The following is a 25,718-nucleotide window of genomic DNA, read 5'->3' on the forward strand; positions in this document are numbered from 1 at the left end:
TGTGGTATGTCCATTCAGTGGAATATTATTCAAACATAAAAAGGGATGATTCATGTGATGACATGGTTGATCCTTGAAAACTTAATGCTAACTGAAAAAAGCAGACACATATGGAATGATTTCATTCATATGAAACATCCAGGGTAGTTACATCCATAAAGCAGAGAGCAGATAAGTGGCTGACAGGGGCTGGTGTATGAGAATGATTGATAATGAGAACAGAATTTTTCTTTGGGGATGGAAATTTTTGGAATTGAAGATGATGATTACACAATCTTATGAATATACTAAAACCCACTGAATTGTAAACACCAAAGGGTGAACTTTATGATATTTGAATGATAATCTACCTCATAAAAAAGACTTGCTAAGGATATTTTCATAGACCTATTTGAACACAGGGATACTTTACTGCCATTTAATCCAAAATTTTTCACTTATCTTTAGCTTGACACTGTGGTATAAATATTATTCCCATTTTAGAGAAGAAGAAACTGAGGCTCAGAGAAATTATGCAATTTTCCCAAGGTCACAGATCATGTTGGCCACTGAGCCAGGATTTTGAGCCAGTTCAATCACTTTATGTCACTGGGAGCATGCCCATGAAAAGGATAGTGGGACCCTGGGGACTTCCTCTTCCTCTTTTGCTCCCTGGCTTGTGATATCAGTAGTTTTTCTCTACCACACACACTTGCCATGATGTGTTGCTTTGCCACAGGCCCAAAAAACAGTGAGGTTAATCATGCACTGGAATTTCAGAAACCATGAGCCTTTTTTCTTTATAAGTTGGTTATCTCAGGTATTTTATTATAGTGATAAAAATATCTGATTAACCCATAAGTAAAAGGGACACAGATGAGGAGCATGAACAATTCTTTCATAAGCCATACAAATGGGGAGAGAAAAGTATTAGTAATATGAAGGTCAGGGGAAGTTTATTCTAGCTTGTTTTGTTTTAGGGATGGAAGAGATGACGGAAAATATAGCCCTTTCCCTCATTCAATTTACCAATCAGCAGGAGAGAGAACTCCTTAAATTCACCACCCAGAAATCTTCTCCTAGCTTGATGTCATTTGAAGGCTCAAAGACCTGATGTAGGCACTAAGGGTTTCAGTTGATCCTTGATATTCAGTAATGTAAAGAAAGAAGAGCTATTATCAGAAAGGAGTAAAGGGTAATCCCAGAAGCTTGGGAGGCTGAGGCAGGAGGATCACAAGTTCAAAGCCAGTCTCAGTAAATATGAGGTGCTAAGCAACCCAGTGAGACCCTGTCTCTAATTAAAATACAAAATAGGGCTGGGGATGTAGCTCAGTGGTAGAAGGCCTCTGAGTTCAATTCCCGGTACAAAAAAAAAAAAAAAAAAGGAGTAAAGAAAGGAGCAAGGAACAAGTTTTTGAGCTTAGGAACAGAAAAATTATATCTCCCAGATCTCTCCACCATGGCTAGGTAGCATTTCCACATTGACCATTCTCCAGGGGCAGCTTGGACTCCACCTATGACAGGAAAGATCCTAAACTGAGACTTTTCAAAATATTGCTCCTACATGTGAATATCCTGCTGCTATAGATTGAACATTTGTGTCACCTTGGAATTTCCATATTAAGGCCCTAATCCTCAAAGTGATGGCATTTGGAAGGTGCCTTTAAGAGGTAGTCTATGCAGTCCTCCTGAATGGAACTAGTGTTATCCTAAGAAGAGGCAGGAAGGAGGATGATCTCTTCTCTCCCCATGTAAGACAGAGCCAGAAGACTTTCACTTGCTAGGGAGGAAGAGGGCTTTTATCAGGGATCAAATCAGCCAGCACCTTGACCTTGGATTTCCTAGACTCTAGAGCTTTGAGAAGTGAGTTTATGATGTCTAAGCCACAAAGTCGATGACTTAATAGTCTAGAGCAGCTCAAGCTAAGACACCTGCATAATGGCCTGAGGGCTAGTAGAAACCGAATTGGATGAGATCTCACTCTTGTGATTATGATGTATTATTTATCAAGACGTATTATTATTTATGATTTATTGAGTGAAACTGACTTAAGCAGGTAAACTGGATACAAGCAAAGTTTTCTACATAGTCAAGTTCAGAGATCTGAAGCTCAGAGATCTGAAACTTGAGAAGGATTCAGCACATAATCACTGCTTCAAAGACGGAGGGCATCACATGGCAAGGAATATAGGTAGCCAAATAAGCTGGTGGTGGTCCCTAACTGACTTCCAGCAAAGAAACAGGAATCGCAGGCCTATGACTATAATGAACTGGGTTCTAACGACAACCTGAATGAGTTTGGAAGCAGACTGTTTTCCAGAATCTTCAGTCAAAAACTCAGCCTGGCTACCATCTTGATTTCAGTGTTGTGATACTCTGAGCAGAGGACTTGGTTAAGCCACGCCTGGATTTCTGATCTACAGAACTGTAAGTTAATAAGTGGATGCGATTTTAAAAGAATTTTAAAAAGAAAGGAAAGATCAGTGAAAAGATCACAAGAGAAACTATCCAAAATAAGATACACAGGGAAAAAAAAAGTCTCAAGAAATAAACAGAGTATGAGTTTGGAGATGTGGGATAAGTTCAAGTGGCCTAATACATGTTTAATTGGAGCACTTGAGGATAAGGGACAAGGACTGAAATTTTTTGAAAAATGATTGAAAAACAAAGGCAAATATATTCCAAATTTGATAAAAATAGGTCCAGGAATCTCAAGCACAAAAAAGGAAGAAAATCATACCAAGGCATATTATAATCAAATTGTTCAAAATCAGGGATAGAATATTTTTAAAGCTGCTGGAGAGGGGATACACTTTATGCATAAAGGAACAAAGATAAATATAAAAGACTTTTCACTGGAAACCAGTTAAACAAGAAGTCAGTGGAAAAATATCTTGACTTTTTTTTTTTAAACTTGACTTCAGAACTTGAATTCTGAAGAAAGTAAAAAATGTGTATTAAAATGAAGGTGAACAAAAATTGAAAGACTTAACCACAATCAAATCTCTACAATACAAAACTTTAAAGGAAGTTTTACAGATGAAAATCTGGATCTCTACAGGAATAAAGAATACCAGAAATAGAAACTAAAAGAGAAAATATAATTTTTTTCTTGTTTAAATATCTTTAAATGAAAACTGAGTGCTGATAGTCAACAATAATCACAATGTAGTATGAGTTTATAATGTATATGTATAAATATGACATATATGTTCTCTCTATATATTTACATACATACATATACATGGAGCAAATGCTGACTGAGTTGAAAGTAGATAAAGACAAATCTACAATTATAGTTTTAGATCTCAAAGCTTTCCTTAACTACTGATAGAAGATGGAGACACAAAACCAGGAATAGTACAGAATACTTGAACAATGCTATCCATCAAATCAGCTTATGATATTTGTAGAAAAGTTTACATAGAAAAAGCAGGATAGACATTTTCTCTAAGTAGGCAAGAATCGTTTACTAAGATAAACGTTGCTGTGGGTCCTGAAACAAATCTCAATAAATTTTAAAAGGCTCCAAGTCACCAAGAAGTGTATACTTGGTTTCTGCCCATAATTCCTGACACAGAAACCCTAAAATTTTTGTAATTTCCTGAGTGATTACGTGCTAGGTACATCCTTTGTTCTAATATTTGGTCTTTGACCCCCAATTCCTGACACACAGCTCTTAAATCCCTTGCAATATTCTAGGAGCATTTCTCATTTTAATGAGGAGACTCAGTGCATTGGATTATGAATAGCTTCAGGATAGGGCTGGTCACTAGAAAGACCTAGTCGTGATTTGAAGTGTGAATATTCAGATCCAGCCCCTTTTATTATAAGCTTATGATAAAGCTTATATAAAACTCTCTAAACTGCAAGGTTTGGAGAGCTTCTGGGTTGGGCAAACACACCCATGTGGCACACCCCAACTCCATGGGGCCAGAAGCTCCTATGCTTGGGAACTTTCTGGACTTTTCCTATGTACATCTTCATCTGGATATGTTCTTGTATTCCTTGGCACGTCCTTTATAGTAAACTGGTAAATGTAAGTAAAGTGTTTCCCTGTGTTCTATGAGCTGTTATAGCAGATTATAGAATCCAAGGTAGGGCTGTGGGTTGCTCTAATTTGTAGCCAGATTGGACAGAAGTACAGCGCCAACTAGTTGTGGCGTTTGAGGTAGGGGGAAGTCTTGTGACATTGAGTCGTTCACCTGTGGGGTTTGTGCTAAACTACGGGTAGTTAGTGTCAGAACTGAAATAAATTGTAAGAAATCCAGCTGGTATTCACAGAGAATCGGGAGAATTTCTTGGTGTGAAAACTCCACACATCTGGTATCAGAAGTGAGTAGAGGGACAAGGCTTTCTTTTATCTTCCAGCCACATGGAATTATAAATTGAAATAAATAAGAGAAAGATTTATTGAAAGTCTCCAAACACTGGCAAACAACAACAAAAAGTCACACTTCTAAATAATCATATGTAAAAGGAGAAATAAAAAAGGGAAATTTGAAAATATCTTGAACTCAAGAAAGATTGAAACCCAGTATATCAAAAGCTGTAGATTGTGTCAATTACAGTCCATAGAGGGAAATTTATTATACTAAACACACATATTAGAAAACTAAGTACATCAGCAGTTAAAACCAGTCTAAGCAGAGAAAAAAGAAATCCTAAAGATAAAAACAGAAGTCACTTAGTTGCATATCCTCATGCAAGAAAAAAAATTCAAAACACACCTCACCTACATACAAAAGTCAATTCAAATGGATAATGGACTTAAATGTGAAACTTATATCTTTAGATCTTTTAGAAGAAAATGAAGGAGAAAACCTTTGTGACTTTGAATTATGCAAATATTTTTCAGATAAAGCAAAATCAAGGTGCATAAAAGAAAAAAAAAAGAATTTAACTTCATTAAAATTCAGAACATCAACTCTGCAAAAGATAATGTTAGGAGAAGGCAAAACAAGCCACATACAACATAATAAAGTTATCAGTTATTCAGCAAATGCAAATTAAAACCACAATGAGATAACATGACACACCTATGAGAATGCCAACTGACCATACACAGTTCTGGGAAGAATGTGGAGGAACTGCAACTCTCATAGATCACTGTCGAGAATGTGAAAAGGTAAACTACTATGGAAAACTAGTTGGCACCTTTTAAAGAAGTTAAACATCTAAGCTACCATTTGCTCAAGAGAAATTAAATCAGGAATTCATACCAAGACTTGTACAAATGTGATAGTAGCTTTACTTATAATAGGAAAGAAAAAATTCCCAAATGGCCATCAACAGGAAGATAGGTAAGTTGTGGTAGCCACACAATTCTATTCCAATAAAATTCCAATAAAAAGGCATGGACTGTTATCACATGGTTGGATTTTAAAATAGTTATGGTGAGTGAAAAAAGTTGGTAAAATAACATACATATGATATGATTCCATTTATACAAAACTTTAGAAAATAAAAATTATAGTGACAGAGCAGATCAGTGATTGGGAATTGGGATGGAACTGTGGAAGGCTAAGCAGGAGGGATTTCCGGTAGGCACCATGAAATTTGGAGGATCGGGGATGTGTGTGTTATCTTGATTGATATAATGGTTTCACATGTCAAAATTTATCAAATTGCATGTTTTACATATGGACAGTTTAGTATTTGTTAATTATAATAAAAATGTTTCCAAACTATAGCACCACCGATGTTTTTAGTATTTTCTTGATACTAATATTTCTATAATTTCAACTTTTTAATATTCATATATTTTAGGTATGTATTTTGGAAATAGTCCAAATTTTTGGAAATCAAGATGCATAAAAGAAAATAGATTTTACAGTATATAATATCCACTTAATACTTTTTGGTTGTTCTATAAATGAATGCAGACTGGGAATCTAAATCTTTTTCCCTTCTCTCTTTTTAGTGTTTTTATTAGTGCATTAGAACTATGCATAACAGTGGGGTTCATTTTGATATATTCATATATACATATGACATGTTTGCTCCATTCCAATCCCCTTTCCCTCCCCCTGATCTCTTCCTCTATTCCATTGGTCTTTAATGGGTCTAGAGTTTAGTTCCTGAACAATCATTATGACATATTTGGGTTGTTTTGTGATGTATTATTTGATTCTTTTAATTTTTCTTATCTCTCTCTCTCTCCCTTCCTTCTTTTTCCTCTTCCTTTTCTTTTCTCCATTTGTATTAATTCCCCAACGTTACATTAATATTTTTACCTTTTATTTCAACTTTTTCTCCTGTACTTGTTCAGAATTGTACTCTCTTTTATTGTTTATCCTAGAAATTGTTTTTAAAGAGAGAGAGAGAGAGAGAGAGAGAGAGAGAGAGAGAGAGAGAAAATTTTAATATTTATTTTTTAGTTTTCGGCGGACACAACATCTTTGTTTGTATGTGGTGCTGAGGATCGAACCTGGGCCGCACGCATGCCAGGCGAGTGTGCTACTGCTTGAGCCACATCCTAGAAATTTTAACATAAATATTTGAACTTAACAAAGTCTAAGATGACATAATACCTTCACTCTCTCCTGTTGAATATAAAAACCTTATTCGTGATGGTTGTTTCCTCGAGCGTGTATTCATTTCATATTTTATTTTGCTATGTGGACACAGGACTACAGCTTTTTAAATGGAATCTTCGGAGCACAGTGGGAGCAGGGATTCCAGCTTTTAAATTGCAGCAGGACAGACTTGCTGTTATGGTTTGGATGTGAGATGCCCCTCAAGACTCATGTGTGAGACAATGCAAGAAGGTTCAAAGAAGAAATGATTGGGTTGTGGCAGCCTTAACCCAATCAGTGAATTACTCCCCTGATGGAGTTAACTGAGTGGTAACTGAAGGTGGGTAGGGTGTGGCTGGAGGAGGTGGGCATTGGGGACGTGGCTTTGGGGTATATATTTTGTATCTGGGGAGTGGAGTCTCTCTTTCTGCTTCTGATCATCATGTGAGTTGCTTCCCTCTGCCACATAATGATGTTCAGCCTCACCATGAGCCATGAGGGATGGAGCCGGCCTTCATGGATTGAGACCTCTGAAACAGTGAGCCCTCAAACTTTTCCTCCTCTACAGTTGTTGTGGTTGGGTCCTTTTAGTCACAGCAGCAAAAAAGCTGACTAAAACACTTGTGGTTAGGGGGTCCTCAGGGAGGGCTTTGCTCTCCTTACCCTTCTGTCAGAGCCAGAACTGCATTAGGCCAGTTTCCTGCAGGGTGAGCTTTCTTTTTCTCCCTAGTTCATCCAGCAAGGGTGCTGCCCTTCAGAAATTCTATGCAGGGTCATGGATCTGATTTCTCGCCCTATTTAGGCACCAAGCTATGTCTCTTGACCCTCACTAATGTGCCTTTTGTTTATTTCTTGTACATTTTTAATCAACCACAAACTGGAATAAATCCTGTATTCTTCAGCTTTCTGGCAAATGGTAACTAACTAAGGATGCAAGTTTAGGATTCAGATTGCCTGGGCTGAGACCAAGTTATGGCTTGGATCTGGAATGTTCTGCAAGGGCTCATGTGTTGGAAGCTCCATTTCCAGGACAGCCATGTTCAGAGGTGGGGCTTTTGGGAGGTGGTTAAATCCTAAGGGCTCTGACCTTAGAGCATTAATCCACTGAGGCATTTGAAGCTGAAGGGATTATTGGGAGGTGGGGAAACTGTGGGAGGCAAAGCCCATTGAAGGGAGTGAGTCCTTCGGGGTGTGCCCTTGGGGACTGGGTCTTGTCCCCATTCCCCACCTCTCTCTGCTTCCCAGCAGTCATAAGGTGTCATAGGTGAGCCGTTTTCTTCTGCCCTGCCCTTCTGTCATGTGGCTGCCTTGGAGCCAGCTAACCATGGACTGAAGCCTCTGAAACAGCAAACTGAAATACGTCTTTCTTCCTTTAAGGTGTTTTTCTCAGGTATTTATCACAGTGATGAAAAGCTGATTAGCACACCAAGGCTGCACTCCTGTGTCTTTATTGCTGGGACATTAGGGAAATTAGTTAAAAATCTCTGGACCTCAGTTTTCTCACATGTAAAGGGGGGGACAATAATGGTACATGTTTCATGGAGTTACTGGGACATTAAATAAGTTAATCCATTTAAAGAGTTTAGGATAGTACCTGACATTTAATAATAGATTAAATAAGCTACTGTCATAGTCACTATTTTCTGGTAAAAAAAAATACATTAAAATTATATTGCAGACTGTTCTACAGAGGAGTTAGTGCCTCATAATATGAACATTCAAAATTAAGTTTCAACTTATTTCAAGGGATCTTACACAACCTATTCAGATCTGAATGTAAACAGCTGTTTTCCTCACTGACAAGATAGCCATCATTTGATAGCCATTGTTTCTGTTTTTCTCTGCTTTAGGAAAAAAAAAATATTTCTCAAGGTGAGGTCTTTGATGTCGATTTCCAATTATAAATTATCTCTACATGCTGTTGGAATAGCACACACAACTACACAAAGAAATCTCCCACTTAAACACATCATCACAGATTGTTTTTGAAGGTGAAGATGATGCCAGCGACTGGCTCGTTGTAACTGGAGTCAGACAACATCAGCCTATGTACGTCCACCCCTGAACAATCACCACTAACACACAGGCTGGCATTGCTCTGTCAGTAGCATTTGAATCAAACTGACTCCAAGTTTCCTCCCCAAATAACACAGATCACACCTCTTAAATACCTGGTGAATGAAGCTTGGTGGTAGAAGCTGCTGTTCTCTTAGGAGATGAAACAGTAGGTTTATTGGCATCTTGATCTTTTTGTGCTTCTTTCTTTGCTCCTATGTATAGTTTTGAGAAGAGAAATAGACAGAAAAAGCTAGTTACAATTCAATGGTCAGGGAGCATAAATTGTGCAAAGGGCATTTTAACAAAACAATAATAACAAAATATTTGGATGATTTGTTTCTATGGTCACTACCCCCTGGGTTGGAGGGATGACATATGTGTTTATAGCAAAGGGAATTTAGTTTTGAGGGGTCAGGGGAAGGATCATACTGCTATCTCTGGTTTGATGAAAAATGCCCCCTTCTCTGAGGTCACTGTCACCTCAGTGACCCTCACAAAGTATCTGGAAATTAAAATTTTACTGTCCTTAGCCAACAACTTGGTCTGCTGGCCTCTCGGCTGAAACAATTTTTCAGAAAACAGGAAAGGAAGCTGTAGCTAAATATCACTGCTAATGATTTCAGCATCCTCCGGAGCCCGGCCCCAGGGGACACAGTCTGACTCTAATTAATTTCCATGCAGCTGGTCCACAGAGGTGACCCAGAGAGCCTTCTAGCTCTTAGGGGCAGTTGAGACTTTGTGGAACCTGAGCACAGGTGGTATCTGGGAACAGCATGTGGATGTGCCTCAAATTATGTCAGGGGCTGACGTGACACAAGGTGGCTTCTCCCTTGTGTGTTGGCCATGACACTTGCCTTCATGTCACTTTCATTGCAAAATCAAAGAACAGGATGGAAGATTAGCAAAATCACAGACGTAAGTGTCCCCAGACCTGCCTCTGCTTCACCATTATCATTTTGAATACAAAATTTGGGATGGTGTCAGACACAGAACGTGAATGTCCCCCAAACCCAACATCCAAATTGTCCTTTCCAGAGTAATGAATGCTAGCAATTTGGTGTTTATTTCCCCTGATCTTTTAATAAGTATTCATAAATGCTTACAAACACAGCTATTGGCTAAATGAATTAATCAAACACAAATTTCTTTTAAATTAATCACATTTGTGGAAGATATTTTACATCAGTCTATTTACAGATCTTTTTGAAGTGCCACATCATATTCATGAGAAAAAGATGTACGATAATTCATTTTACCACCCTCCCCTGCATGAATGTGTAGATCGTTTACAGGTTTTACCTATCAAAATAACTAAATGTGCTACAGGAAGCATTCTGCTAATCTCACCTTTGTACACATGCACCAATATCTTTAGCGGACAAATTCACAGACACAATTTTGCTGGATTACGGGTCTACTCATTTGCAATGTGCTAGACAGCACATCTTTCCACCCAAAGGATGCACTAATACATACTTCCAAATGGCAATGTGTAAGAACAACTCTTCTGACAACATGCCCCATGCCCCACCAATATTGAAGTCTAAATCTACTTTTGCCACAAACCAAGAATCTTCACATATTGGTCATATGCATTTCTTCGTTTGAAAATCACCTAATTACACACAGCTCTTTTTATAACTATTTGCCCATTTTCTTATTAATATGTAAGAACTCTTCATTTATTCTAGGTATCAATCCTTTATTATTTCATAGATAACATTTTCAGCTTTTCGGTTTTAAAAACATATTTACAGTATCTGTAGTTTAAAATTTTCATATGTTGAAATATGTCAATTTTACTCTTTACAGAATTAAAAGCACTATTACAGATTTCTAGATCAATCTGTAATTTACTTATTGTAGGGCTCTGGAAGGTTGGTATTTCACTTCTCCACTCCTCAGAGGTCCCAGGCACACATTAGGATATCCCATATGGGGCTAACATCACCCATCTCTGCGTCCCTCTGCTTTGACTTTAGGTATCAACAAATGTGGAAAGATATCATGATTCCTGAGAACTGAGAAGGGAGATATGTTAAAGGCCAGATATCCACCAAACATGTTTCCTAAAAAAGGAAAACGTGAATATTTATTTAGCCTTTCAGTATTTTCCATTAAGGTTTCATGGAGTACAATTTATGGCCTTAATTAGAAATTTAAATATTGAACCATTTGACCCTGTAATTCTTCTTTCTTTTTCTTTTATCTTTTCTTTTTCCATTTTGAGAAGTTCTGGGACTTATATACATAATGGTACTATGGCACTTACAATTCAATAGGAAGCAAGCTTCCTGAGCATAGGATCTGGCCACGTGTGATGATGGATAGAGCCTTATGCTTCACACTAAATAGCACTCATTATATACCCGATGACCTTGCAATTCTATTTCTACCAATGTCTTCTTGAAAACTCCCATAAGTGTGCAAAGATGCACACACAAAGACATGGATCACATTAATTACGAAAATGAAGATTTGTAAATAACTACAAATGCACATTGGAGAATGATTAAATAAATTCTGGCATATCCAAACCATGGAGTATTATTAAAACTACCATTAAAAACAATGAGGCAGCCCTGTAGTATACTGGCATGGAAATAGTCATAATAATAAAAACGTTAGCTGTTGAACAGAATGCATTACCCCATGTTTATAACACAAAATGTCATCTGAAAGACCTGCAAATTTTTTAATAGTGGTTACTTCTGAACAGTAGGATTGAAGGGCTTTTACTATTTATGTTAATATGCTTCTGCGGTTATTTCTATTTTTTTTAATGATGATCACACATTACTTGTATAATAAGAAATAAAAACACATAAAAAAGAGAAATGAAAATAATTTGTCTGATCCATGAAAGGACAGGAGACACTAGTCTCGTTTAAGCCATCCTAGAGGAATAGCTTGGATGGAGAGTTTCAGACTCCTTCTGCCAACAAACCTCCCTGTAGGACACAGGCTGCCTGGAGGGGGAGGGATGTGCCTGTGTAGTTATGGAATTCTTGATGGTCCAGAGAATTAAAACCATTACTCAAGACAGTCCCTTCTTCTTGCAGCCTTCTTCAATTTAGATTCATCCTAAATGTTTTCCTAAGTCCACTGTAAGCCACCCTTACATGGCGGGGCTGAGTGGCTAGTAATGCTAGTGTGGTCCTTGGTCTCATGGCTTTCCCATTGTCCTTGGTCGTTTGCTCTCAGCCTCCTTTGCTTCTGTTTCCTTCTTTTCCTTCCCTTGAGCAAAAGTATCCCAGGCTGCTGTCCCAGCCTTCTGCTGTCTCCTCTTCTGGGTGACCTTGTCCACCCAGCTTGCTTGCACCACTGATGTATGTACACCAGTGGCTACAAAAAATCTGTCATTTTCAGTGAGGGTAGACCAGACATCTCCCCTGAGATCTGGACCTGTTTCTACTACACAGACATCACCACTAACCTACTAGACGACAAAACCGTCATGACCCAAATGGAGCTACCAAATCAGCTTTTCCTTTCAGCCCTCTTCCTGAGTCATCTTTCTTTGTCCACTGTTCCCCCAGTCACCGACACCAGAGACCATTTGTCCTCATCTTTATCCTCCCACGTCTAAGCAGTCACTGTGTCTTCCTGCCTCTGCATCTGTGGTGGTGCCTGAATCTGACCCTTGATTCATTCTCACTGTTTACCTAGCTCACTTCTCCCATCATTTCTTGCTGGGACAACTACAAAAATCTCCTGAGTGGTTTCTCTGACTCATGTTTTACCTTCTTCATCTTTACCTAACTCATCCTCCTTCCCACTGCCAGAAGGGCCTTACCAAATCATTAACCAGATTACATGTGTTTATTTTCAAAAGACTTTCCAAAGCTTCTCATGGTCTAGGAAGTCTCAACTCTATGGCATGGGCTAAGTGACCTCCAGGATCTCATATCCTTTGCCCCTTGTCCCATCTGTCATATCACAGATCCTGGCCTGCAGTGTCATAACCCATGTTTCCCCCTTAAGTGAAAGGTTCAGCCTCTCTTGGGTCTGCCTGGTCTGCTGCTCAGTCTCATATTCAGCTTATTTTTCTTATTGGAAACCTCTGTATTAGTTTCTTATTGCTACTCTAATGAAAGACTATAAACAACCCAAATTATAGGATGTAGGGGTGCACACCTGTAATTCCAGCGGCTTGGGAGGTTGAGGCAGGAGGATTGTGAGTTCAAAGCCAGCCCCTGCAAAGTTCTAAAGCAAGTCAGTGAAAGACTCTGAGTCTAAATAAAATATAAAAAAAAGGGCTAGGGATGTAGCTCACTGGTTAAGCACCACTGGGTTCCATCCATGGTACCAAAAAGCAAAAGCAAAATCAAAACAAAACAAAAACCCCAAATTTACTCTCTTATATTCTGGGGATCAGAAATCTGAGATAATTCCCACTGGGCTAAAGTCAGTGCTTCAGCAGGACTGTTTCCTTCTGGAAGCTCAAGAGGAGAATTCTTTCTTTTTAAGCTTCTAGTGACTTCCTTTATTCCTTGGCTCATGGTTTCTTCTTCTGTGTTCAGAGTATACCATCCAGTCCTGGATTCCATCAGCACATCTCCTCCAGCTCCTCCGGATTCCCTCTTAAAAGGATGCTTCTGATTACACTGAGCTAATCTAGATAATCCAGGATAATCTTCCTATTTCATAATGTAACTTAATCACATCTGCAAAGTCCCTTTGCAACACTCAAAGATTCTAGCAATTAGCACATGAAGATATTTGGGGGTCATTATTCAGCCTATCACAACTTCCCCATCTAACTGAATGAAATAATGAAGAAACTCTTTTTACTCATAAAAAAAAAAAAGAAGAAAACACTAACCGCTTGGTCTGTCTTAGTTCCTTATGTTCCGAAAACTTCTTTATGAAACTTTTTCTAACTTCCTTGACATTTCTTGCTTAGCAATCTTTCCTTAGACTTTAATCGTTTTTTGTTTTTTTTTTAATTTTCTTTCCCCTTGCAGATTACATGTATCTTGCCTGGTCTGGTCAGCTTCTTTTAACAGTATCCATGCTTACCTTGGGAATCCACCTTTTCCTCCCCTTGATGCACGTGGTTCAGTGGGGTCGACCCACCTGGATCTGGAGGTGGGCATGTGGTCCAGACCTGCCTAGTCAGAACTCGGCATCACTCTGGCATTATGCTATGTCTTGGTTTGAGAATGAAAACATCCATGATTCTTGCCTTGGAAATATTGCTGGAATTACTAGAAAAGAACACTATTTCTGATAGATGCCTAAGCTGGTGGGAGGTAAACCTGGAATTGTTGTTGAGCATCGTATTATCAGGGTTCTTTACAGAAAGAAAATCAAAGATTATGTACTTATGTTGCATGTGTCTACATATATATGTAGAAATATGTACACATGAATATATATATTCACTAGGAAATAATTATTTACTAGGAACTAATTTTATTTATTAGGAAATAATCATGATTACATAAGTTGAAAAGTTTTATGATGGCCAGAGAAGCAAGTCTCAGAACAAAGAAAGCCAATGTGCAGCCTCTAGTCCTTTGGAGAGTCACTGGCACAAGTCTTAGAATCCAAAATCTAAAGAATCTGAAGTCTGACGTGCAAGGGCAGCAGCAGAAGAAAACGTATCCTTGCCCCCCTGGAACCTAGTGGTGCTTAAGGAGGAACCAGATAGAAATTCCCCCTTCTTCCACTTTCCTGTTCCTTCTAGGCCCCCAGCTGAATGGATGATACCAATCACATTAAGGGCTGGTCTTCCTGATCAGTTCGCTGACCCACCTGCCAATCTTCTCTGGAAACGTCTTCACAGATCACCCAGAAGCTTGTCTTACTAATTTAGGTATCCCTAAATCCAGTCAAGTTGACACCCCAAAATCAACCATCACAACTTTCTTTGTCCACAGCAGGGACAGGCTTTCTGAGAAGAAACCAGCAGAGGGGAAAGAAGGACCAGGAGATGGAATGTTGAGTACCTGGGTACAGTGGTGCCTCACATTAGCAGGTCTTCCTGAATGGCTCAGTTATGTGAGCCAAAAACCCCTCTTCCCCCCGGTTTCCTTTTTGGCCAAGGAAGTTTGAGTTAGGTCTCTATAACTTGGAACCAAAAAAGAGCTGAATTATATAATGCCAGCCCGAGAAAAGAGTTCTCTAATAAATCCATACAAGTGTATCTATCTCACGGGGTTGTATATTGGTCAAAACTATCATGCATGCACCTTATCTATAGAGATGCAGAGCCAAATAAAATGATGTACATATAAAAAGTCTAGACCTTACCTTTAGGGTTTCTGTCATGGGAAGAAAACCATAGAAGCAGAACAAAATGTCAGTCCCAGTCTAGTCTCAGAGGAGAAGCCCATTAGTTTAATTTGAAATATCATCACTGATAATATGCACCCAACTCCAGACAAAGTACTACAAACCCAAATGGTCTCAAAATGTTTCATGATAGATTGAAAAGCAAGAAGGAGCCCAAAGGCCTAAGGCGAAAGATACTGCCTGGCAATCCCTAAGTAGCTCAGTCTGTCCCGTGGACAAGGGCCATGATATGAGTGGCTCTGACAAGAGCTGGTTAGAGCTGCATTTTGTATTTTATTTCTGAAGTGGCCATTGTAATAGTGACTCACAACCTGTTCATTATGGATGCTTTAAGCAAAGACAACTTGCATGGCAGCCTTCAGGATGGAATTTGGCCCTAAAGCTGCCCAATCAAAAGTGATGGCTCTTTTCATTCTGAGTAATATTCCATAAATAAATTAACTGTAAAGAAAAGAGAGAGAGAAAGTGATGGCTCACTCTGGAGACGAGGCTGTCATTTTTTTTTTTTTTAAAGATGAAATGACATGTGACAACAGTTAATTCGGAATTCTCACTGGGCACATCTAAATGACAAAAAATAAAAATAAAAAATAGATTTAAGATAACAGTTAAAAGAGTGCTATATGTGCTTTTTAATAAAAGGAAAGCACATCAAAAAATCAAAGGGAAATTTTTATAGGCTCTTAAATTCACAAAAGGCGGCAAATTTCAGTAAGTAAATCTCAGTATAAGTAAAAAAGATAAGAAACAAAAAAGGATAAAGAAAATATACAGCCACGGACTTTATCCCTCAGCCGTCTTACGTTGTCCCTCCAAAGGCCTGGGAAACCGAAGGTGACAATTCTGATCCATATCTTGGCCTGACAAACCCGCTCCCAGCCCCAGGGCAGGAAATCTGCAGACAGAACAGGAAGAGCAGGGAGAAGAACCAAGTGCAAGTGCAGCAACAGTGCAGGTGGTCAGCTGAACAGAAACCATGAACCATGAACCATGAACCAGGTCACCAGGGGACACAGAGTCTGAGGCCACTTTCCAGATAAACTGAATGGAGTGACACTTCCAGTTAGATTTACAGGGACTGAACAGAATGCAGGAAGGAAACATTAAACTGGGTAAGAATATAGCAAATAAAAGAGAAACCTGAATGAGTTGTAAATTACAGGAGAAAGAAAAGCAGGGGTGGAATTAGGTGCAAGGACAAGAGGAGAAGGAAAGGGTTTTAGCTGTCAGTAGTAACTTAAAAAACCATCCCAAGAAATACCTGATTTTAGGTGGGAAGGAAGTTAATTAAGGGGAACGATAGGACTCTATCAGGCTGTACTTGAGAGGAGAGTAGATTTTAACCTACTGAAGGTTCGTTTCAACAACCATTTATCGCCTGTTCCAGGGCAGACATTGTAGCTGGGGATATAACAGAGATGGGGGGAGTCTCTATCCTCAAAGGTCTTCAAAAATTAGACCCACAATAGAGACCCAATTATTCCCTGGGGTAAAACTATGAAATAATTCTGAACTAATTATGAAAAGATAAGGATAAAAGAGTGAAGAAGTGTTTTTAAAAAAATGTATGTAGTGTTAAAAGCTTTATAATTCCATCCCTCTCCAATAAATTTCACTGATTCATTCTTTATTAAGTACCAAGGACCCATCAGGCACAGTCCCAATGATATACAGAAGCATGGACTGTTAGGGAGGTCACAATTTCGCGAAGTATATTTATCGAAAGTATTTATAAATGCCAGGTACCAGGTAGCAGTTGCTTCTATGGGTCTGATCTCACTTACTCCCTCTGCATCCCCTGCTGGTATTATTATTGGTACAAGTTGAGCATCCCTAATCCAAAAATCCAAAATCCAAAACATTCCAAAAATACAAAACTTTTTAAGCACCCACATAACCCTACAAGTGGAAAATTCCACACCTGATCTCATGAACAGGTCACAGTTAAAATACAGATGCCCTAAACATATTGTATAAAACTACTTTCAAGCTATGTGCATAAAGTATCATAAAGTATAGGACACTCAACCTGTATTATTACTTTGCAATGAAAAAACCAAAGGAATGTAAGTTGTAGTACAAGTCAAAATCTGAACCTATGACTTCCTGTCCAAATTCTAGCCTCCATTTCACTACGCCACTGTGGCCTCAGTGAATAATATGTTCTATTGCCTGTCTGCCCACTTGCGACAGGGACATGAGAATGTATAATGAGTCCAAGTGAGTCCAGCTCCATAGGGTGTTTGAAGGGAAGGATGTGGCAGGAGTGAGCAAGCTTTCAGAGGGTGGGTGTGAGGAGAGGGGAAGGTGAACACAGATGGTGAAGGTCTTCTGTGTGTGTGTGTGTGTGTGTGTGTGTGTGTTGCTAGGGATGAAACCCAATGCCACATGCATGCTAAGCAAGTGCTCTTCCACTGAGCTCTAAACTTAATTTTTTAAAACATCATAGTCCTGCCTGTGCCTCTTCTGTATCTGTAACTATCTATATCTGTTCCTTTCTGAAAGATTATTCTCTATTGCTTTAACAAAAAATAAGCAGCATCTTGTCCCATCCCTACATATGTCTTTGTACTTATTGTTTTCAATTCTTTGAGCTTTTTTTCCCACAGATATATAAAAAAACACTTTTATATCATAATTTCATGACATTATATCGTAAATGTGTTTTGTTGACTTTCCAATTCAGAAAATGACAATTTTGTTCTCTGTAGGCTCCTTTATACACTACCTTCTTTGTCATCTCATTATAGCTATATCATATTTTTAATCAAATAAAAATTAATTGTTCACCTTGCTACAGCTGTTTAAATATTATTTACACTGAGATATTTTTCTTACTTGAATGACCTTTTGTTTTTCCTGGACTTAACAGCTGCCTTGGTTTTTGTTTGTTCAGTTTTCTATGGACCCATTACTAATTCTACCCATAACTGTCATCAGAGTACAACTTTCCAGTCACAATTATAACATGTAAGGTTATATACCTCTGTTTCACTTTGTTTTTCTTAAAGTCATTTTTCCTGGAGTCCTCATTTTCCCATTTTATTCTAGACTGGTTATTTCTAGGGCTGTGGCATAGCAGTATCTTGGAATCTTCATTATCATTTTGGGAAATTCCTTTGCCTCTTCCCTAAGTTGGGTTCCTATTTTCTAGACTACCATGATGTCTTTCTTTTTATTAATCTGCTTCCTTCCTTTGGTAGAGCACTTTTTTTTTCTTTTTTAGTTTCTGGATAAAGGTGCATGGGAAGAAAATTATGTAATACTTCATAGCTTAGAATGTCTTTATACAATTGTTAGGGTTAACTCAAAATTTTAATGTGGCCATCATTTCCCTAAGAAATGTGAAGATATTTCTCTTTTAACTTCCAAAGTTGCTACTAGCAAATCTGATGCTTGATACCTTCTCCTTTTCCCCACATGCCACTGTGTCTCCATTTGGGTACTTTTTTTACTGGACATTGGTAGATCCTTTTAAGCTACCAACTCTCATCTAGGAAATTTTCTTGAAATGTTGCTCTCCTCTGATTTCTCTGTTCTGTTTTATGGAAAGCCTGATATTTGTGCTCCAGCCTCTATGAATCTCTCTCCTTGGGTATCTCTCATGCACTCTATCACACTTGATATGCCTGAAGCTGAACTCAATGTCACCTAAAATAACTTCTTACTCTTATCTACTCTCAATGTGCCTTTGGTCTTCTCTTTTTCTCCTCCTTCTTTCTCACTTTTTTTTTTTCCACTGAAGAGAATGTCTGATCTTGTGAAATACACATTCTGGATCTCTCTTACATTTAGTCCACTTCTTGTAACTTCCTCAGACCAGGGTCACCTCTCCTATAGAACTGGGTGCAGCTGCCAAGTTCAATTGCATTCTTCAGACCCCAGCCTAGAGAACTCTGGGCGCTGCCACAATGCTTTGGGCTACAAAGTCTTTACACTGCGGGCTGAATGCAGTTAGACCTGCCATGTTCACCTTTAGACAATGCGTGGGAACTGCCCACACAATAAAATATTTGAAGTAAGGGAGTTGGTTAGTATCACTAATTATGTTTTTCCTAGGTGGAAAATGAAATCAACCTTAAGATTAAAAGAATTCCTGGAAAATTCGAAACCTCTTCTTATTTTCTCCTTCTCATTTCTTGTCCAGTATCTCTCTCCTCTGTCATAATAAACAGGCATATCCTAAGTGAGTAGAGAGAAATCACTGTACACCCTGTTTGAAACCAAACGAGTAAAGCTCTGAATATGATGGATTTGTGGGAAGAAAATAATCTGGTTCTCCTGGGGAATCAGGACACTGCATGATCTATTAGATACTGAGAATATGTGCATGAATAAGTAGTTGGGGGAATTACTTTGTATTTTTGAAACCATACAAATGGATATTTGGGCTTTATTCATCGTAGCAGTTTGAGTTAGGTGAGCCAAGGTAAAAGAAATGGTCTAGATTATTTGTCTCATCCCACAATTTAATTTTGAAATTAATTCAAAAGCATTATAAAGTTGTGGTTTTTGGAGTTCACATTTTCCCCATATAAATGAAAAATTCCTAACATGGTCTACTTAGAATTAAGTAAGTGTTCCCATGTCCACATCCTGTGGTTTTTCTCCAAAGGCTACAGCATCCTTTTTTTAATTTTCTGGAATAGTCTGTTCTTAAAAGGTCCTAAGTGTTCCTTCCTTCATATATATGATGGTTGCACTGTGGAAAATGAAATCAATCTTAAGATTAAAAGAAATCCTGGCAACTTTGAAACCTCTTCTTATTTTCTCTTCTTCATTTCTTGCCTGGTACCTCTCTCCTCTGTCATAATCAACAGTCTTAAAATATAAATATATTGGGTGGCTACACCATACTTGAGATGGTATTAACTGTTGGGGTTTCCAAAGTGAAGAGAAAAAGTCCTTGACTCAGAAACTTACCAATTAGTGGGACCATAAATAATCCATGACAAGCTCATTCAGTAAGTGCCAGCCCAGAGCAAGGTCTAGGTAAAGATTTCTCTCTAGGAGCTCCGAGCAGGAGCCAGGTAGGGCTTCATTGAAAAAGGCCATGTTGGAGCTGAGCTGTGAAGTATGCAGATGTCTCTCTGGGAAGGACAGGCTTCCCAGGTCCCCAGCAAGGGTGTCAGCAAGAGGGGTGCAGGATGCAACTCAAGGGTTTCTTTCTTGAGTCCAGTATTATCTCTAGTCCTCCAAGACGTTCAAGGTCACCAGAACAAAGTCAATATTCGTATTCAGTTTCCCTCCAATGAATGTGAACTCCTCTGGAAATCCAGAGACTATTGTTTGATGAAATACTAATTGTACTGTACATCTTTTGCTTTTTTTTTTTTTAATAAATGGGAAACTGAGATTGAGGTTTTCTATGAATAGGAATAATGACTAATAAAATTAGGAAGTAAACAGGTGAACTGTTTTTTGTCTTCTGTTGCTTTTAGTTTAAACTAAGTTATGTGACTAAGATAATGAGTCAAGACTCAGTCATCAAGTTAATAAATTTCTACTTCTTTCTATTAAAGAATATTCATTGGAGAAAAATGAAAACAAAAATATATTCTCTCTTCATTTGCATTATAATTTTATCCAGCCATCATCACCGTGAATTCATTGGAATGCATTGTATCAGAACAAATTAGATGTATTCATATAGATTTTCTTAATAAAATAATACTTAAAGACTATTATTTAATGTGAATATATTTTAATTTATTCAATATATAATCTTAAATTCTTTATTTTGATTCTAAGTTCCAACTTTTAGTATGAAGTGTAACCCTCATCACTTATCTGAATAGTTCGACAAGTCACTTCAAGGCCAGCACCATGATACTGGTGAAGGGGCAGACATTGGAACGTCACTGGCAGCCAGGAGCATGCTGACGTTCAACTTTCCATTTGCATCAGGTAGACCACTGCCAGATGCTTTTAGTCATCATAGCTTGCTTTCCTTTACACCTTTACTATGCCCGTACACAATATCCTTATATTAACAAATGCTGTAGAAGTAAAATCACACTGTAAAGATTCTCTGGTTTTGCAATTTTTACTAAACATCATACTTATAATTTTCTGCCTGTGGCTCTACTTCACTCTCACTGACAAATGGTGATCTATCATGCACATGTGGCACAAAGCAGTTCTTTGTTCCACCATTGACAGAAACCCAGGTTACCTCTGCTTTTTTGGGGGTGGTGGTGGTGGTACCAAGGATTGAACTCAGGGGCAATTGACCACTGAGCCATATCCCAGCCCTATTTTGTATTTTATTTAGAGACAAGGTCTCACTGAGTTGCTTAGCACCTCACTCTTGCTGAGGTTGGCTTTGAACCCACAATCCTCCTGCCTCAGCCTCCTGAGCTGCTGGGATTACAGGCGTATGCCACCAGGCCTGGCTATGTCTCTGCTTATAGCAATTCTGAGCACTGCTGCTTTGAACAGACTCATAATGTCTCCAAGTGCACATGTGTATGGATTTCTCATGTGCCTATGAGGAAAACCTTAAGTTATGGCCCACATGAAACTTTACTAGATAAGGCCACACTATTTTCCAAAGTGTCTGATCCCATTCTCCCATTCTCCACCAGGATTATGAGAGTTCCTCACTTGCTCCATCTTCACCAACACATAGGACAGATTTTAAACTGTTGCCTTTCTGAAAGGTGTGTACCTCACTGTGATTTGAATTGCATTTTCCTGAAAATTATTTTAGTGTCTTTTTATATATTTATTGGCCATTTAATTTTTTTATCTTGTGGACTTTTGGCTAAGTGTATTTGTTGTTGTTGTTCTTTTTGTCTGCTTTTGTTTTGCAACATTCCTTAAAACCTGATCTGTTGTGATCATCTCATGACAATATTCATCTACAATATTTTTCAAGTGTGAACAAATTACGAACATAGTAATTTAAGTGATAACTGACAATTGAGACCGTGGCCACCATAAAATAGGAGTAGTTGTTCTAAATATCAATTATTTTCAAGTTGGAGGCAGACATAGGTAAAAAAAAATATAATGGGAGGTTGTCTAGTGCATGGTTAAGGGCTCAGACATTCAGCCCTGCTGTATCCTTAGTTGTCTGATCTCAGGCAGGTTGCTTAAACTCTCTGAACCTTTGTTTTCTCCTGTGTAAATGGTTAATAATAACAAAGCTACTCCACAGGTGCATGAGGAAAAAATGGGATAGTGCATTAATGGTGCTTACCATAATGCCAGGCATCACACATGCACAAAAAGTGCTTATTAATGATATTAACTTAATTATCATAATTATTTGTCTAGAACCCTCTGTGATCTGAATACTGGTGTCATCTCTCCTCTCCTCATCAATTCATATGTTGAAACCTAGTCCTCAGGGTGGTGGTGTTAAGAGATGAGGGCTTTGGGAAGTGATCCGGTCAGAACAGGATTGATGAACAGGATTGATGAACTTGATGAACAGGATTAGGTCCTGATAAAATAGGTCAAGAGCACTGCTCACCCCTCCCGCCAAGTGAGGCTGCAGCAAGAAGGCACCATGTATGAAGCATCAGACGCTCACCAGAGTCTTCCAGTACTTTGACTGTGAACTTCCCCACCTCCAGAACTGTGAGAAATAAATGCTAGCTATTTGTAAGCCAGTCAGTCTATGGAATTTGTGATAGCAGTCCTAATGGACTAAGACAGAACCTATGGATTTAAGCATGGTGCTAGTATATTCAATCACTACTAAATGAGGTTGCTGTTATTCTCCTTTCTCTAATGAGGAATCTGAGGGTCAGAGAAGTTAAGTAATTGAATCAAGGTCATATAGCTATTAGTGGTTCAACTGTGATTAGAATCTGGGTCTCATTTCAAAGCTTACTCCCTATTACCTCTGCTATTCAATTCTACATGATAGAAACTAACAATTCACTGTGACTTTTTTATAAGTTTGTTCCCTTCTTTCAAACAGTTATTAGAAAACAGAAATGTGTTCAAAGTGACTTTTAAAAAAGCTACAGCCAATTGAAAATAAAGAGGGCTTATAATGGGCCACTTTTCCCCAAGTTAAAGGCATAAAAGTGCTGTTCATGCTCTGCTGGGTGAATTCTGAGAAACCATCAGAATTCCCTTGATCCGGGCTATGGGAAAGGACACTGTGCAGGTAGATACCACTTTGCAGTCAGATGCCTGAGCTTAAATCCAGCGCTGCAATCTCCAAGTTTTGATACCTTGGGCAAATCACCTGATCCTCTAATCCAAAGTTTCTTAATCTATAAAATAAGGTTAATATAGTACCCATGAATCATGGGTATATATGTGAGGACCCAATGAGATGATGGACATAGAAAGTTCTTATTAAATGCTGGCCATTATTGTTATTATAGCTGCTCCTCAAGGAGCCACCATATCAGTTTGGCCTGTTTAAGGCTATTTATCCCATTATCCCAGCTCAGACACCCAGAATGGTGTTGTCACATTGCTTTAAGTTGCATATACAGATTACTTAGGCACTCCATGCTTATTCATGCCACTTATCTTCCCTGATGTGCAGACTGTTCAAAGCAGTCAGAGCTCTTTTAGGTCAGGGGACCCTGTATTTCAGGGTCCTATCTCTGAGGTCATGTGCCATCTTCTGATGTTCAGTATGATGTCTGGGCTATTGTGGTGGACCACAGAGTAATGCTGTAACACATGGCTCCAGACAAATTATATTGATTTACCGGATGAAGGAATAATTCTAATTACATCATCTAGGGTCTTGTCTTCCACATTAAGCACTTTCCAAAAAAAAAGTGGCTTTCTTTTGAAAAGAAATTCTAATTAACATTTTCATGATATTATATATTCTGGAGTCTGAAGTCAATGTCATGGTCAGCAGTCATAAGTCAGGGCCAATTTCTTATTCATCAGCAGATATTTCAATAGGTAAATGAATGTGGTATGTTTAAAAGAGGAGAGAGTTAGGGAAAAGAGAGACCTCACTGCAAGCTTGGGTCAGTGTTCTAGTCAGCTTTTTCACTGCTGTGACTAAAGGACCTGACCCGAACAACAGTAGAGGAGGACTATTTGGGGGCTCATGGTTTCAGAGGTCTCAATCCATAGACAGCAGGCTCCATTCCTTGGAGCGCAAGGTGAGGCACAACAACATGGTGGAAGAGTGTGGTGGAGGGAAGCAGCTCACTTGATGACCAGGAAGCAGAGAGAGATCTTCCCTTGCCAAATACAAATATATACCCCAAAGCCATATCCCCAATACCCCACCTCCTCCAGCCACACCCCACCCGCCTTCAACTACCACTCAATTAATCCTATCAGGTGATTAATTCACTGATTGGGTTAAGGCTTTCGTGAGCCAAACTTTGCCCTCTAAACCTTCTTGCATTGTCTCACACGTGAGCATTTGGGGGACACCTCATCTAAACGGCAATAGTCAGTTACTCTGACTCTGGGAAATCCACAAATTCCTCATCTCTGAAAATGGTGTTACTATTACATTTAAGAAGAGGGTAAGGCAGCCCTTACAGCAGACCTTACATGTTATAGTGTTATGAACTATAGGGACCATGCTCAGGATGATGGTGGTCCTCAAGATGGCCACGTGCTTGGCTAGCAAAGGAATCATCATGGCTATGCAGCCATTATGTGGTCATCTTGAATGGGCATCAGAGGGTGGGGTAGTGGTTGGGAATAGAAAAGAAGGAGAAAGGCTTAAGAGGGACTAAAGGAATAGAGTGAGCAAGGATGGCACAGAGGCATACCATAACTTGGCTTATTGAAGGAACCGCAGGTTCAAGGAGGTGCCATGGCAGGAGAGAAGGCAAGTGGTGGGTGAGAGGCAAGCACGCTCAGGGTTTGGATTTGTACCTGAAGGCAATGGAGAGACACCAAAGGATCCTAAGCAAGGTAGTAACAGGACCAGATGTTCATTTAGAAAGATAAAAGACCTCCACCAGATGTTCAGAGGCTGAATTTGAAGACTTTCTACTCATATCAGCAGGCTGGTTGGATGATTGATTAGCAAAGTGTGGGGTCCAATGTGGTTCTTAGTCCAACTGAAGGCTGATGACTGATGGACGGATTAAAGATGAACAATGTGAAGGCAATGCAATACCTGGGAAATATGTTTTTCTTTCCAAGTTCTCTTATAAGATGGGTAACTGGAATTTGTCTCCTTTTTATTATAGTAGCATGCTTTTCTAGACCTCCAAGTATTTCAAATACTATTGCCAATATTCGGTATTTCATCAATGCAATACAGGAAGAAGAACATATAAGTCTAAAAAGAAATGCAAGGCTTTAAGACAATGACAGGTAATTAAAAGTTGCAGGTTCATCATACTAAGAGATAGGGCCAGCACTGTGGGGTAATTTCCATAACAATGCATTTACAACTCAGTAGGCAGATTTCTGAAACATACAAGTGTCAGAAATCACAATGGAAAACACAGCTCCAAAAGACCGTTTGCATTAATTACTGCTGGACTAGCTCCCACAGCTCCTCAGGATGACAAAGAGACTGGGCAACATACCAGGTGTATAACCTTTCAGATAGAATACATGTAGAACCTCTTAAATAAGAGTTAGGAGCTTACTGCCCTACTTTTGAAGAGTCTCTACAAAATAAAAGGTTTCACAGCAGCCTGAAGGTGGTTTAATATCAAGGCAAGTTACAGACTTATATGGCACTATGCAGTCTGGGTATGTCCTATATGCTTCTCAAATGATCTAAAACGTTATTCTTGCTGGTGTATCAATAAAAGTATTGGAAAGGCATAACCTTTTCTCTTACTTGGATCTTTCTGGGGCATTTCAATTATTACAACTAAGTTGCGTGCTGGGCCACTAACCTGGTAATAGAGGATAAGGTTATCAGGGTTTTAAATTTGAGGACCCTAAAAT

At 38.8% G+C, this 25,718-nt stretch overlaps 1 protein-coding gene across 3 annotated transcripts in view; it reads right to left on the bottom strand.

The window, feature by feature from the left end:
* Mtus2 (microtubule associated scaffold protein 2) overlaps positions 1–25,718 on the bottom strand; it is a 381,665-nt gene that overhangs the window by 144,417 nt on the left and 211,530 nt on the right. For all 3 annotated transcript variants that reach the window (XM_027928898.2, XM_027928897.2, XM_027928896.2), the window contains one exon: positions 8,669–8,767. In XM_027928898.2, the coding sequence (XP_027784699.2) occupies positions 8,669–8,767 (99 nt within the window). The remainder of the gene's footprint in view (positions 1–8,668; positions 8,768–25,718) is intronic.

Source organism: Marmota flaviventris, chromosome 4 (assembly GCF_047511675.1).
Source record: "Marmota flaviventris isolate mMarFla1 chromosome 4, mMarFla1.hap1, whole genome shotgun sequence".
Taxonomy (NCBI): Eukaryota; Metazoa; Chordata; class Mammalia; order Rodentia; family Sciuridae; genus Marmota; species Marmota flaviventris.